The sequence below is a fragment of the Pristiophorus japonicus genome, chromosome 10 (assembly GCF_044704955.1).
Source record: "Pristiophorus japonicus isolate sPriJap1 chromosome 10, sPriJap1.hap1, whole genome shotgun sequence".
In the NCBI taxonomy this organism is placed as follows: Eukaryota; Metazoa; Chordata; class Chondrichthyes; family Pristiophoridae; genus Pristiophorus; species Pristiophorus japonicus.
In genome coordinates, this window is record NC_091986.1 from 66,984,632 (window position 1) to 67,000,690 (window position 16,059).

The window sequence follows — 16,059 nt, forward strand, 5'->3', positions numbered from 1 at the left end:
AGAATATTATCTGAATGGCAGCAGATTAGGAAAAGGGGAGGTGCAACAAGACCTGGGTGTCATGGTACATCAGTCATTGAAAGTTGGCATGCAGGTACTGCAGGCGGTGAAGACGGCAAATGGCATGTTGACCTTCATAGCTAGGGGATTTGAGTATAAGAGCAGGGAGGTCTTACTGCAGTTGTACAGGGCCTTGGTGAAGCCTCGCCTGAAATATTGTGTTCAGTTTTGGTCTCCTAATCTGAGGAAGGACATTCTTGTAGCAAAGGTTCACCAGACTGATTCCCGGGATGGCAGGACTGACATATGAGGAGAGACTGGATCGACTGGGCCTGTATTCACTGGAGTTTAGAAGGATGAGAGGGGATCCCATAGACACATATAAAATTCGGGACTGGACAGTTTAGATGCAGGAAGAATGTTCCCGATGTTGGGGAAGTCCAGAACCAGGGGACACAGTCTTAGGATAAGGGGTAGGCCATTTAGGACTGAGATGAGGAGAAACTTCTTCACTCAGAGAGTTGTTAACCTGTTGAATTCTCTACCGCAGAGAGTTGTTGATGCCAGTTCATTGGATATATTCAGGAGGGAGTTAGATATGGCCCTTACGGCTAAAGGGATCAAGAGGTATGGAGAGAAAGCAGGAAAGGGGTACTGAGGTGAATGATTAGCCGTGATCTTATTGAATGGTGGTGCAGGCTCGAAGGCCGAATGGACTACTCCTGCACCTATTTTCTATGTTTCTACTCTGCTAAACTGTCAGCATAGATTATGTGCTCAAGACCTGATGTGGCACTTAAATATGTGACATTCTGAATCAGTCGGGAGTGCTATCACTGACTGAAGCCTAACACCTTCGCCTCAGTACTTCTGGTCAGACTCTGCGTATGTAACAAATGCAGAATTATAAAGAAAGTAAGCCGAACTATTGTGGCATTAATTTTATTCTTAAAATGAAGCACTGCTTAAATGACTACCTGTCCATCCAGCTGTTTGGGGGTCCGGGCAGCATTCCTGATCTGGAGCCTCTGATGGGGCCCCATTGTGGAGGTTGGGAGTTCTCATCTTAATGGGCATACTGTATGGCCTCCAAATTTATATGGGGTCCAATTGAGATTGGAAGAGTTGGAATTCCCAATGCAGAGTCCCTACCACGCACTCTCATTTGGGGCAGTTGAAGGTTCCGTCGCAGAAAAGGCCTCCCAGAAATTCCCAGCAAAGATCTAGCTACAGAGTTACAGTAGAAATGAACCAGAAGGTTGTGCAAATTTGGGACCAGTTGTCAACTATTAGTAATAAAATGATTTTATTTAAATTAGAATTTACTATACTCTTTTTGAGAGGATATGCATCTGACATTTTTCTGCTGACAGGTTGTGGCCACTGGTTGGATGGTTTATGCTTACAATGTGAAACAGACTATCCACATCATACATCCAAATTAACACAGCAAATAGAAGATATACCAATTTTGGTTAATTAATTATGCTTATCACTAAGTATCTTTAATTACATTTTTACATATCGAAACTTTTAAGGCAAAATAAATATGGTTTTGGTGGCAATTATACTTATTTACAAAATGTTACCATCTGACAAAAACATCAGCCTATACAGTACCTTCATAGTCTTCATTTGTTGTAAACGGAGAATCCTCTTGTGAAAAATCTTGCTGACATCCAGGACTATGGGGCGTGGAGCTTCGTGAGGATCTTTCATCATGTCTACGACTGTGAGAAGTTTCTCTTGTTGACCTTGGGCTTTCTGGTCTGTCACAATGTGAGTAAGGGTAAGATTTCTCTTTTTGGTCTGTATCTGAACCGCAGATCATTATAACTGTGTTTTGCAGCTCTTCAGTTGGGCTAACAAAAAGAATGCTTTGGCTGCATAACTCAGAATTTTCATCTTCTTCTTTATGTTTAAATGTTCTTGGTCTCTGACAATCTTGCTTGGAAAATTTAGCCTTTGACTTTCGCAAAGTATTATCTGGTTTTGTTTGATTTGAATACTGACTTTGAAAAGTGTTCCTGCATTCTTTCTTCACAACATGAGTTCTGGAAGTATATGATTCATTGAGGGTTTCATAATAAGCACAATGGAGTTCCTCAGCAGAAATGCTCAAGTCATTTCCATCATAAGGATCTTGAGATGCAATAATTATTCTTTCTTGCAAGGCATCACAAAGTTCTGTAGGTGATGGCTGTGCACAAATTATTTCTGATAGATCAACTTGCACTTGTTCTTCCTCATTCTGGGTTTTAACAATAGCACCTGCAATTATTTTAACATATCCATGTTCTTCATCTTGCTGAATATGATTGTTTGTTTCCTCAGTCAATTGTTCTGAACAGGATACATTATTCCCAAAGTCTCTTGCATTTTTTGATAAGATTTCTTCACAATCTGCATAACGAACAGGACGTGGCATCAAAACAGAACCCGTATTTTGTTTCAGATAAATGTTGAACTCTTGCACAGTCATGGGGGATGAAGGCAGGTTTGCTCCTATTATTGCTGGACCGAAAGACAGTCCCACAATAGTCACTGGTTTATCTGCCAAATCAGCCAATTTCTGATCTGATGTCCAAGTTGAAGAACCCTCGATTTTCATAGATTTTGGCCGATAACTGGGTGATGCTATGGAACAATCTACCTCAAGACAATCGTCACTCCATTTGCTCTTTAAGTTTTGTTTTTTATAAGGGGTATTCAGTTTCAGCAAACTTTTACTTGTGGCTGAATAGGAGCATTTATCCACTGATTGCATTTGTATAGATTGCTTTGCCACATCTACTTCAACTTTATCTTTAAATTCCAGTTTTGGACTGACAGAAAGTTCTTCCATACTATTTACACTGTTGCTTTCCTTACCATCTTTACCGTTTGTTGTGCTTGCCAATAACTTCTGTTCAGCAGGAAAAACTGTATTAATTTTGCTCAGTTCAGATCTATTCAATCCTGTTGTACTTCCTTCTCCAGTCTCTAACAGTTGCATGCATACTGGTGGAGCAGGAGGTATAAAACTACTCAAAGAGTTCTGAATAATATTGGGAAGACCCTGTCTGTGATTTATGATCCGGTTGTTTGTATTTATTTCCAATGCTTCTTTATATTCCTCACTAAGCAATATTAGCTCATTTACAGAAACAGCAATATCAACATCGGGACACCGGCTAAAATGGGATAGAACCAGTTTTGGAGGAGATGGAATGAATGTGTCCACTGATCTTCGGATATGCAATGGTATGCCCCACTGATGCTGAAATCTTTTCATTGTAATGTGCCATTCTAGAATGTCAATTGTTTCATTATACTGGAAGGCTAATTCCATACCGATATGCTCTATTTTAGCTTCACTTGCTTTAATTGCTGGAAGTAAAGATGGTGCTTTAGGAATCATTTCTATTGACTTGGCAAATGTAGTTGCAATACCCCAAAGATTATTAATCTGTTTGTGCTTTAAATTCATATCCAAGCGATCAATACTATTTTGTTCAGCAAACAGAATATATGGTAATCTTGGTCTCTTAAATCCTTTGCCAGGTGTTATGAGTTTTGGTAATGGTCTCTTCAATACTGGAGGATAAGTTTGTTTGTACAACTGTGTTACCATTTCAGGTAGACAATCAAGTTTACTAGATAAACTTTGTTTCATTAAACACATATCTAACCTAATGTTACATTCTGGTTTAAATTTGTCAACAGTAGACGTCCTCCTTTCTCTCTTTTTCATTTTGACACTTTTCTTAAAACTTCCAAAATCCGAAGTATTTTTCTGTCCTTTGTTCAGAAGAGATGTGCACTGGGAATAAACCATTTTATAATACTTTGTTATGTCTTTGGTTCTGGACGTTACTCTTTTCTTTTTCTTAATTTTAAATTGTTTTATGAAATCCTTTATTGGTGGAGGAGGTACCATAAATTCATTTAAAGATGACTCAATAAGCCTGGGGAGGCCCCATATATGATTTACAGTCCTTTTCTTTGTATTCATTTCTAGTGCCTTTTTGTGCTCATCATTTATGAATGCTAACTCAACTGGAGCAATAACTATTTCAAAATCAGGCTGTGGACTTAGCTGGCTTATAATCAGTTTCGGAGCAAGTGGGATAAATGCTTCTGCTGACTTTTGAAAATGTGATGGTAAGCCCCAAGTACGTTGAAGTTTTTTCTGCAAAATATGCCATTCTAGAAACTTCTTGACTTCTTCACAAAAATATGTTGTTGGCCCACCTACAGGCTTTATTTGAACTTCACTAGTCTTAATTGGTGGAGGTACAGGTGGTCCTTTGGGAATCATCATTACCAATGACTTTTCATACAGCGTTTCAAGTCCCCAGAGATATAAAAGTTGTCTGTGTTTCAAGTTCATCTCTGTCCGATCAATATCATCTTGTTCAGTAAAAGGAATATATCGTATTCTTGGTATTTTAAATCCTTTACCAAGTACAATAAGCTTTGGCAAAGGTTTCTTTGATATTGGAAGATAAGTATTTTTGTAGAATTCTTTTACCATTTCAGGTAAGCATCCTGTCTTAATTTCTAGACACAGCTTTGTTAAACAGATCTCTAGTTTGTATTTCCATTCTGGTTTGAAGCTTGCAAGAAAAAAATCCTCATCAATTTTCTTTGTTTTCTTGCTTCTGCCACCCTTTTCATATTGTAACATGGATAATTTCCCCCTTTTGATTGTTGGGACTGTGTGTTGAGGAACCATTTTATTTTCTTTATTGCCCACATTAGTATTGCTGGAAACATCTGGAGAAGTACTCATAAACTTATTCAAAGATGATTGGATAAGCTTGGGAAGACCCCACTTGCAATTTATAAACTTTTTCTTTGTTTTCATCTCCAATATTTTCTTATGCTCATCACGAAGAAATGCTAGCTCAGTTGGAACAATGACTACTGAAAAAGCAGGCTGTGGTTTTAGCTGGGATGGAATTAGTTTTGGAGCAAATGGAATAAATGCTGCTTCTGATCTCTGAATATGTATTGGTAAGCCCCAATTGTACTGAAGTTTTTTCTGGGTTATGTGCCATTCTAGCCTGTCTCTTGTATTATTTTTAATGAAAGCTGTTTCCATATCCACAAGCTCTATTTGAGCTCCACCAGCTTTTATTACTGGAGGCACAGGTGGCCCTTTAGGAATCATCATTTCCAATGATTTTTCATAGAGAGTTGGAAATCCCCAGAGATGGGTAATCTCTTTGTGCTTTAAGTTCAACTCCAAACAATCAACTGCTTCTTGTTCAGTAAAACACATATATGATGATCTTTGCTTTTTAAATCCTTTGCCAGGTAAAATAACTTTTGGTAAAATTATCTTTGGCGCTTGAGCATAGATAGCACTATAGGCATCCATTACCAGTTTAGGTAGATACTCCATTTTAATTTCTAAACATTGCTTTATTAAGCAGAAATCTACAACAGCTCCACATGTAACTCTGAGGTTATCATATACCTCACTATTCTTTTTTGCTTTTATGCTTTTTTGATACTTTAGTGCAGGCAACTTTCCTCTTTTCATCTGGAGAATATTGCTTGCAGAAGGAGGCACTGCTCGTTTTTGTGGCTGTAGTAGGAAATCTTTCATTTGTGGGGCAACAGGTATAAAACTCCTTAGAGATAACTGAATTAACTTTGGAAGACCCCATTTGTTATTTATAATTCTCTTTTTCATATTCAGTTCCAGTATTTTCCAGTGTCCATCACTAAGGAAGGTCAGCTCAACGGGCGCAACAACTATCACAAAACTAAGCTGTGGTTTTAGCTGGGATGGAATTAGTTTTGGAGCAAGTGGAATAAATGTTTCTTGTGATCTTTGAATACATAGTGGAAAGCCCCAGTTGTGCTGAAGTTTCTTCTGTACAATATGCCATTCTAGTCTGTCTTTAGTTTCATTGTCAATGAAAGTTGTTTCCATACCCACAGGCTCTATTCGAGCTCCACTTGCTCTGATCCCTGGAGGCACAGGTGGTTCTTTCGGAATCATTTGTGCTGTTGATTCGTCGTATAGGGTTGCAAGTCCCCAGAGATGGGAAATCTGTTTGTGCTTTAAGTTCAGCTCTAAGCGATCAACAGCATCCTGTTCAATAAAAGGTATGTACAACAATCTTGGTTTTTTAAATCCTTTACCAGGTTCAATTGGCTTTGGAAATGGCTTTTTTGGCATTGGAGGATAGGCAGCTTTATACATCTCATTCACTATTTGTGGGAAACAACAGATTTTAATTTCAAGACACAGTTTTATCAAACATATATCTAGCCTGTCCTTACATTCTGGCTTGAGTTTAGCAGAAAGACACATCTCTCCGACATTGTTAAGTTTCAGGTTTCTGCTACCTTTTCGATTTTGTTTAGAAGACATTTTTTTTTTAGTCTGTAAAAATGTATTCATTGGAGTATCTATTTTTCTTTTTCTCACTTGAATATTACTAGAAGATATCTTGTTTCTTTCCATCACATCAGATTGCAGCACAAGAGAAGCCATAAAATTATTTAAAGAATACTGAACAGCCTTGGGGAGGCCCCATTTGTAATTTATGATTCTCTTCCTTGTATTCTGTTCAAGTCTTTTTCTATGTTCTGAGCTTAGGAAGGTCAGTTCAGGTGAAACAAAAAACAAAACAAAATCAGGCTGTGGTTTTAGCTGTGATGAAATTAGCTTTGGAGCAGGCGGAATAAATGCTTCTTGTGATCTCTGAATAAGTAATGGTAATCCCCAGTTATATTGAAGTTTTTTCTGTGTGATGTGCCACTCTAGTCTGCCATCTTTAATGAAAGTTGTTTCCATACCAACAGGCTCTATTTTAGCTACACTTGACTTGATTGCTGGAGGCACAGGTGGCCCTTTAGGAATCATCATTTCCACTGATTTTTCATAAAGAGTTGGAAGCCCCCAGAGAGAGAAAATCATTTTATGCTTTAGGTTCAGCTCCAAGCGCTCAACTGAATCCTGTTCAGTAAAAGCTATACATAATGAACGTGGCTTTTTGCATCCTTCACTAGGTGCGATAATCTTTCCTAATGGCTTCTTTGACTTGGAAGGATAATTTTCTTTATAAAATTCTTTTACCATTTCTGGCAAACAATGCATTTTAATTTCTAGATGCAATTTTCTTAAGCACACATCTAGCTTATCGGTATATTCTTGTTTGAAGTTGGCAAGAACAGCCACTTCTGCTGTTTTGCTTGGCTTTGTGTTTTTGCTACCTTTTTTATGTTGTAAAGACAATTTCTCTCTTTTGTTCATCTGTAAAGGAATTCTAATCTTATTTCTTATATCAATATTGCTGGGCCCCATCTTATTGGTTCTCTTTACTTCTGGCTGTAGCACAAGATCTTTCCTTGATAGAGAAAGAGCCATGAAGTTTCTTAACGAAGACCGAATAAGTGTTGGGAGACCCCATTTGTGATTTATTATCTTCTTCTTCGTATTGAGTTCCAATAATTTCCTATGCTCTTTACTTGGAAATGCTAGTTCAGTAGGAGCAACAAGTACCCCAAAGCTCGGCTGTGGATTTAGTTGGGATGGAATCAGTTTTGGAGCAGGCGGAATAAATGTTTCTGCTGATATTTGAATCTGCAGTGGTAAACCCCAGTTCTGTTGCAGTTTTTTCTGTGTAATGTGCCATTCTAGTCTGTCCCTAATATCACATTCAATGAATGTTCTTTCCATACCCACAGGCTCTATTTTAGCTCCACTTGCTTTGATTGCTGGAGGCACAGGTGGTCCTATAGCAATCATCATTTCCACAGATTCATCATACAGAGTTTCAAGTCCCCAAAGATGGATAATGCGTCTGTGCTTTAAGTTCAGCTCTAAGTGATCAATGGCATCTTGTTCAACAAATAGTAAGCACCATGGTCTTTGTTTTTTATATCCTTCACTAGCAACAGTAAGTTTTGGTAATGCTTTTCTTGATGCTGCAGGGTAAGCATTTTTATAATATTCCTGCACAACATCAGGTAAGTAATGTACTTTAATATCGAGAGCTAGCTTTAACAAGCACATATTTAGTTTATCTTTACATTCTGGTTTGAGGTTGGCAAAATCTGGAAATGCACTTATCTTAAAGTTTGCTTTTTTATAAACTTTCTGGCAATGTAGTGAAGGTAACTTTCTTTTTTTGTGTTTCATAATCATTTTGGAATTAAGATCGATGTCAATGTTGGTAAATGTTTTGCTATCTTTCATGATTTCTGACTGGAGCAAGTGATCTTGCAGCAATGGAGGTGGAGCCATGAAGTCCCTCAGGGATGACTGAATAAGATTTGGGAGCTCCCATTTCTGATTTATGATCTTTTTCTTTGTATTCACTTCCAATCTTTTTCTACGTTCAGCACTTATGAAAGCTAGATCGGCTGACGTAACAACTATAACATAAATACAATGTGGTTTTAGCTGGGAGAGAACCAGTTTTGGAGCAGATGGAATGAATGTATCAATTGATTTCTGAATATGTAATGGTAAGCCCCAGTTGTTCTCGAGTTTTTTCTGTGTAATGTGCCAATCCAATTTGTCTCTAGCCTCATCTTCAATGAAAGCTGTTTCCATACCCACAGGTTCTATTTGAACTCCACTTGATTTAATTACTGGGGACATATTTGGTCCTTTAGGAATCATCATTTCGACTGACATTTCATACAGTGTGTCAAGTATCCAGAGATGCATAATCTGTTTGTGCTTTAAGTTCAACTCTAAACGATCAACAGCATTCTGTTCAATAAAAGGTATATACAACAATCTTGGCTTTTTGAATCCTTCACCAGGTGTAATTAGCCTTGGAAGAAGTTTCTTTAATGGTGATGGATAGGTATTTTTGTATAACAATGTTACCAGTTCCGGCAAATGGTGCATTTTAATTTCTAGATTTTGCTTTATTAAACACACTTCTAATTTATTCTTCTGTTCTGGTTTGAGACCAGCAAAGACAGCTACTTTGTTTGATATTTTGCTGTTGCTACCTCTTCCATATTGTGGCAACAAAAAATCGCCTTGAATGTGCAGTGGAAATGTGCCTTCAGGAAACACATTACTGTTTTCTTTTTCACTGTGAGTGTTGCTCAATATGTTTGTTTCTTTAATTATTTCAGTTTGTAGCACGAGATCCTTCATTGATGGAGCAGGAGCCATAAAATTATTCAAAGATGACAGAATAAGCTTAGGAAGGCCCCATTTACGATTGATAGTTCTCTTTAGATTGAACTCCAGTATATTTTTATGTTCTTCGTGAAGGAATGTCAGCTCAGTCGGGGCAAAGACAATCACAAAATTAGGCTGGGGATTTAACTTGGATAGTATTAGTTTTGGAGCAGCTGGAATGAATGCTTTTTGTGATCTTTGAATATCTGGTAAGCCCCACTTTTGCTGAAGTTTCTTCCGTGTAATGTGTCTTTCAAGATCTTTTCGAACTTCATTATCAGATAAATTAATTTCCATACCTACAGGCTCTATTTGAGCTCCAATTACCTTGATTGCTGGGGGCACAGGTGGTCCTTTCAGAATCATCATTTCCATGGATTCATCATACAGAGTTTCAAGTCCCCAGAGATAGTTAATCTGTTTGTGCTTTAAATTAAGCTCTAAGTGAGCAACAATATCCTGTTCAATAAAAGGTATATACAGTGCTCTTGGCTTTTTGAATCCATTTCTAGGTACAGTAAGCTTTGGTACTGATTTCTTTGACTCTGGAAGATAACTGGTTTTATAGAACTCCTTCACCATGTCTGGAAAATAGTCCATGCGAATTTCTAGACATTGCTTTATCAAACGTACATCTACTTTATTTGTATCTTCTGGTTTGAGAGGAGCAAAAACAAATATTTCACCTAATTTGGCTGTTTTTGATTTCCTTCTACCTCTTTCATATTTTGCTGAGGACAACTTTTCTCTTTTTGGTTGTTCAAATGTTTTCTGTGGATAATTCTCTCCTATTTCAATGTTATTTGCCTTTGATTTCCTTCTTGCCATGATTTCTGACTGCATTATATCATTCATTGATGGTGCAGGAGCCATAAAATCTCTTAAAGATGACTGAATAGAGTTCGGAAGACCCCATCTATGATTGATGATCTTTTTCCTTGTATTCAACTCCAATGTTTTATTAATTTCAACATCTACAAATGGCAGCTCACACGGAGTAATGACCACAATGAAATCAGCTTGTGTGTTGAGCTGTGATGGAACCAACTTTGGAGGAACTGGAATGAATTCTTCTGCTGACTTCTGATAAAACAATGGTAAACCCCAATTGTGCTGAAGTTTTTTTTGAGTAATATGCCATTCTAATTTACCTCTGGCTTTCTTACCAATGAAAGCAGTTTCCATGGGTACAGGCTCTATTTGACCTCTATTTGCTTTGATTGCTGGAAGCACAGGTGGAGCTTTGGAAATCATTATTTCCATTGATTCTTCATGCAGAGTTTGAAATCCCCAGAGATGGGAAATGTGTTTGTTCTTCAAGTTCATTTCCAAGTAATCAATAGCAGCCTGTTCAAAAAATTGTATATATCCTGGCCTTGTTTTTTTAAAACCTTCACCAGGTGCAAAAAGTTTTGCTAAAGTTTTTTTTGGTGCTGGGGGATATATATTTTGGTAGAATTCTTGTACAATTGCTGGCAAATTATCCAGTTTTATTTCTAGACTTTGTTTTGTTAAACACATATTTAACTGATCTTTATGTTCTGATTTTAGGCGAGCAATCACAGGCAACATTCCTTTTCTGTTTTCTTTCTTGATTTTGATAGCTTCTTCACACTGTGGTGCAGAAAATGTTCCTGCCTTGAGTTGTACAAACATGTTTTGTAAACAAACTGTTTTAAACTTACTATTTAGCAATGCCTCATTTTCTGCTGATATTTCTAATTGTGGCTTGATACTTTTTACTGATGGAGCATGAGGCATAAAACTCTCTAATGACAAATAAGCAACCTTAGGGAGACCCCACCGATGATTTATGATCCGTTTCTTTACAATCAGCTCTAATTTTTTTTTACTCTCAGCAGCTAGAAATGCAGGCTCAATTGGAACAATATTTGTATCAAAATCAGGCTGCGGGTTGAGCTGTGAGGCAACTAGCTTTGGAGCAAAAGGAATGAATGTCTCTTGTGATCTTTGAATATGTAATGGTAAACTCCAGTTGTGTTGAAGTTTTTTCTCTGTAATGTGCCATTCTAAAATCATCCTGGCTTCATTAGAAATGAAATATGTTTTTACAGCTATAGGCACTATTTTAGCATCAGTTGCCTTGATTGCTGGAGGAACAGGTAGTCCCTTAGAAATCATCATCTCTAATGACTTGTCATGTAGAGTTTTAAGTCCCCAGAATTGGGAAATCTGTGTGTGTTTTAAATTCAGCTCCAAACGATCTACTGCATCCTGTTCAATAAAAGGCATATAACATGGTCGCAACTTCTTATAACGTCTACCAAGTGCAATTAATTTTGGTAAGCTTTTCTTTGATTCTAAAGGATATGTGACTTTGTACATCTCCTTTACTATATCAGGGAGATAATCCATTTTAATTTCCAAGCATTGTTTTGTTATGCATATGTCTAGTTTATCTTGAGATTCTACCTTGTTCAGTTCAGTGTTTTCCCCACTATTATGTTTTCGTAATAGCAATTTTTGGGTGTGTTGTAATATATCCTTATGAGAATCAGTGTTACTGGACAATGTTTTGCTTCCTTTTCGAATGTCTGAATGTGCAATCGGATCTTTTATTAAACTAGAATCGATAAAATTAATTAAAGATTTCTGAACAACACTGGGAAGGAGACCCCTTTTATGATTGATGATTTTCTTCTTCATATTGATCTCCAACATTTTCTTATGTTTATCGCTTCTGAATGCCAGTTCAGTTAGAACAACTACTACGTGCAAATAAGGCTGTGGATTTAGCTGGGAATAAATCAATGTTGGAGCAGGTGGAATGAATGCATCTCTTGATCTCTGAATTTCTGTTGGTATGCCCCAGTTAAGCTGAAGTTTTTTCTGTGTAATGTGTCGTTCCAGATTGATCCTGACATTATCTTCAAGGAAAACTGTTTCTATACCAATAGGCTCTATTTCAGCTGTACATGTCTTGATTGGTGGAGGTACTGGTGGTGCTTTAGGAATCATTTCCAATGACTTTTCATATGAAGTTGGAAATCCCCACAAACTTGAAATAAGCTTTTGTTTTAAGTTTAACTCCAAACGATCAACAGCATCATGTTCCATAAAAGGTATATACAATGGTCTTGGTTTTTTATATCCTTTCCCAACTCTAATTGACTTTGGTAAATGTTTATTTGATGCTAGAGAATAGGAATGTTTATACGATTCCATTACGAGATTTGGTAAACAATCTACGTTAATTTCAACATATTGTTTCGTTAAGCACATAATTAATTTATTTTTGTCTTCTGGCTTGAAGTTGGTAACAACAGATACCTCTCTTAAATTGTTTGCTTTTCCCTTCCTACTACCTCTTTCAGGTTGTGATGGAAACATGTTTTCTCTTCCATTCTGAGGCAATTCTTTCTGACGGGGAATGATTTTAAAAGGATATGGCGTATTAGTTTTATTGGACACTGAATAATTTCGATCAATGTTTTCTGACTGCAGTCGTGCCGCAACCATGAAATCAGCTAAAGATTGCTGGACAAGCCTGGGGAGGCCCCACTTATTGTTTATTATTCTTCTCTTTTCATTTCTTTCTATAATGTTTTTATGTTCTACAGTTATAAATGGCAATTCGGTGGTGACAACATATGTATCAATTAGATTTAGCTGTGAAGGAATCAATTTAGGCGATGATGAAGTGAATACTTCTGTTGATCTCTGAAAATTTGAGGATAAATCCCTGTTGTGTTGGAGGTTTTTCTGTGTAATGTGCAATTCAAGACGGTCTCTCGTTTTGTTATCAATGATGAAAGTTGAGTCCACGTTGACTGGCGTATCAATTTCTTTAATAATAACTTCAAAGGATTTTACTTTGACTTTAGTTGCAGTAGTTGTTGGTCTCATTTCAAGGTGAGCTACCTGATCATAATACAGCAGTGGTGTTTCAACCTCTTCAGTTTTAATTTCAACTGAATCTTCCTTGAGGGCATAGACTGGCGATTTCTGTATTCCAACAGATTGTTGAACGAGAGGGGTACTTCTGCAGCCTTGAGTTATTTTTCTTTCCAAATTTAATTTTAGGCGAGTGGCCTGCCTTTCATTGAATGTTGAGACTTCCAACTTCATTATGGTTGCATTAGCAGAATCTGCGGAGTTAACTGCCTTGACTGATATTGGTCTCCACTGTTGCATTCCAATCCTCCTTTGCAGATTGAATTCCAAGTCATAAACTTCATTTTCAGTGAGGCTGAATGTTTTTATTTCCTTCATTTTAAGTTCAATAGATGAATTTTGAGGTAAAGGTGATACTGGAGGCATCATCATTGAAAGTGACTTCCTTTGAATGTATGGCAATCCCCACAGACTTTCTAATGCCATCTGAGCAGCATTCAGCTCAAGGGTTCTAACCTGATTCTCAGGTAATTTTGGAACAACAGTAGGTATCATTTGATAAAGCACATTTTCCATTTGCCGAACTTTTCCAATCATTCCCTGATTTCTTTTAACAATTTCCAACTCTTCAGTAACTGGTGGTAAAACAAAATGAAGATTTTTTCTGAGCTGAAGTAACTCAAATTTTTCAACATTTTCTTTTGTCAAAAAAGCAACTTTCTGAATGTATGGGTAAACGTGAAAATTGGTATTGTTCACCATTGCATACTTTTCATGTTCTTCCAAATGATAGATATCAGACAAAGGAAGCTGGTTTGAATCTGGCAAGACTGTTCCTTGAAGACCATTGCAGTACCTGTTGTTTATAAAATCATTCTGTACTGGCACTCTTTTGATTTTGTCAATTATCGCTCTTGAGGCAAGCAAGGTCTGGCCTGTTGGAGATGATGGACAAGTGGATGACATACAACCTGATGTTTCTATTTCAGCAATGGTCTCAAATAGAGAGAAATGTGTGTTTCCCGTTAAAGTATTCAAGCTAGTACTTGTAGACCAAGATGTTTCAGATGACCATTGAGTGTCTGAATAATGAGCAAAAGAGGAACAACCATCGCTACTGCAGGATGAAATGGTTTCAAAACAGAGTGTAGACACTGGGGTAAGTGGATTACAAACCTGGGTTTTTAATGTGGAGTAAGGCGCCAGTTTCACTACATTAACATATGGTATTTTTCTCAATGTTTCAGTACTGTATGAACTTTTTGTGGTTTGTGTACTGTAACTGAGAGATGACTCAGGAATTGATAATCGTGGGCCTGCCATTTTGGCATTCTCGCCAAGTGTTACCTTTGACATAATTATTTCATCCTTTCTAAATCCTGATGGTGATGTAGAATATCTTTCATATTCATAGCTACTGTATTCAGTTTCTTTCAGTGCGGTGTATCTTCGTGATGATCCTGAAATTTGCTTGTCCAATGATTTACTAGCAACAGTACACTGTCCATCAGTACTTGTCCATGTAACACTAGGAGTTATTATCCATATTTCTTCTGAAGAAAACTGGTCAGATGTGTTTGTTCCAACCGAAGTGTGCTTTCTGAACAAATTTTGTTTCAAGTATTTTTCCTTAGAGTCTGATAAGGCTAGACAGTCTTTTCCCCCACCTTTTAAAGCACTGTACTGAGAAGAGTTATTGGAAACTGATCTGGACTTTTTGTAACTTAATTTTTCATTTGCAATTGAATCAAATGAATGAATAAATGTGTTCTTGAAGCAATCACAACCGTGACGATCACAAAAAGGTTTCTCAAAGGAATTTTCATTTACTGCTTTTTCATTCAGACCTTTGGATTCTTCAAACTCTGACTTGACAAACTCTTTTGTTACATTACGTTGTTTTCTGTTTATTTATAACACATAGAGTACAATTAATTTTTGTGTATTGACATATATCAATATATTTTAAGAACAAAACATTGTCATACAGGCAATTCTTTTTCATAAATATACATTTTAAAAGTACAATGATACCATTTAGCATTTTGTCAATCATGATTCACTGTCTAGGAGTTACATTTTCAGATCTGTATTTGATAACCGAAAAGACAGAAAATACAGGGGATGATTTTCATATTTGGCAGACTTTGGGTGGTGTGGAAATGTATTTTTATCTAAGCTGATACCATACGGTATTTGAGTGCCTTTTGATTAAAATGGAGTCCTGGCCCTTCCAGAACTTTCTGCATTTTAGCAGTCAGCTTGCATAAACAGCGAAACCTGGTTTGAGATGGCTGATGGCCATCAGACAGCTAGGAGACAAGTCATGCTGAGACAAGTAACCCCCCATGGTGCTCTCCTATTGTCTACACTACAGGAGTTCCATGTCACCCCACCCTTATCTTCTAGCCATTATCTCTTTCCGAGACCTCATCCATTTGATGCAAACAGATAAACTGACCAGGAAATTGGAACAATCCTGACACAATACAAGACAGGTGATAGCCCATTACCTATGACTCATGGAGTAATGGCCGTTTGGCTTTCTGATAACCCTAACAAAAGGAAATATCTGGATACCATGTCAGGACCAGGATATAGTAATTAACTCTTTATCTGTATTCACTGACTGTGAGACAGAGCAATACACAGGGAGAGGCCAGAACTTTGGTTTTACTGTATAAATATCTTGTTAAACTGAACCATTTCGGAGGTGTTCACTTAGCCCTTGACTGAGTGTGACCTACCCCTTGCGAGCAAGTAAATTAAAGAAACTTCTACTGGAGCTGTAAGTGTCGGAGTCATTCTTTTCGGAGGTCGAGATTTCGACAGTGGGTGAAGTGATCAGGATGCCTGCTTGATGTCTCCAGAGACGACTTAACCATTTTCATGGTTGAGATTCATTTGAATTGGCAAGCTGCCCATGGGTTTCCAGTGTTGATGCGCAGCTCGCTGATTGGGAGGGCAGGATAGCTGGTGCTCTAACATATATTTAAAGCATGCTTGCACCTTTTAAAGCAAGTATATTTTTTTCTTTGGTGTTGATTCTGAGATGA

At 37.3% G+C, this 16,059-nt stretch overlaps 1 protein-coding gene across 6 annotated transcripts in view; it reads right to left on the bottom strand.

Annotated features, from left to right (window-relative positions):
• The window catches only part of LOC139275006 (uncharacterized), a 486,480-nt gene that overhangs the window by 401,925 nt on the left and 68,496 nt on the right, over positions 1–16,059 (bottom strand). For 4 of the 6 annotated variants that reach the window (XR_011595651.1, XM_070891859.1, XM_070891857.1 and 1 more), the window contains exon 4: positions 1,621–14,906. The exons of 1 other annotated variant lie outside the window; for it this stretch is intronic. Coding sequence is in view for 4 of the 5 variants with exons in the window: in XM_070891859.1 (XP_070747960.1) it covers positions 1,621–14,906 (13,286 nt within the window). In the remaining variant the exon portion in view is untranslated. The remainder of the gene's footprint in view (positions 1–1,620; positions 14,907–16,059) is intronic. One more of the 6 variants, XM_070891860.1, reaches the window with a different exon arrangement.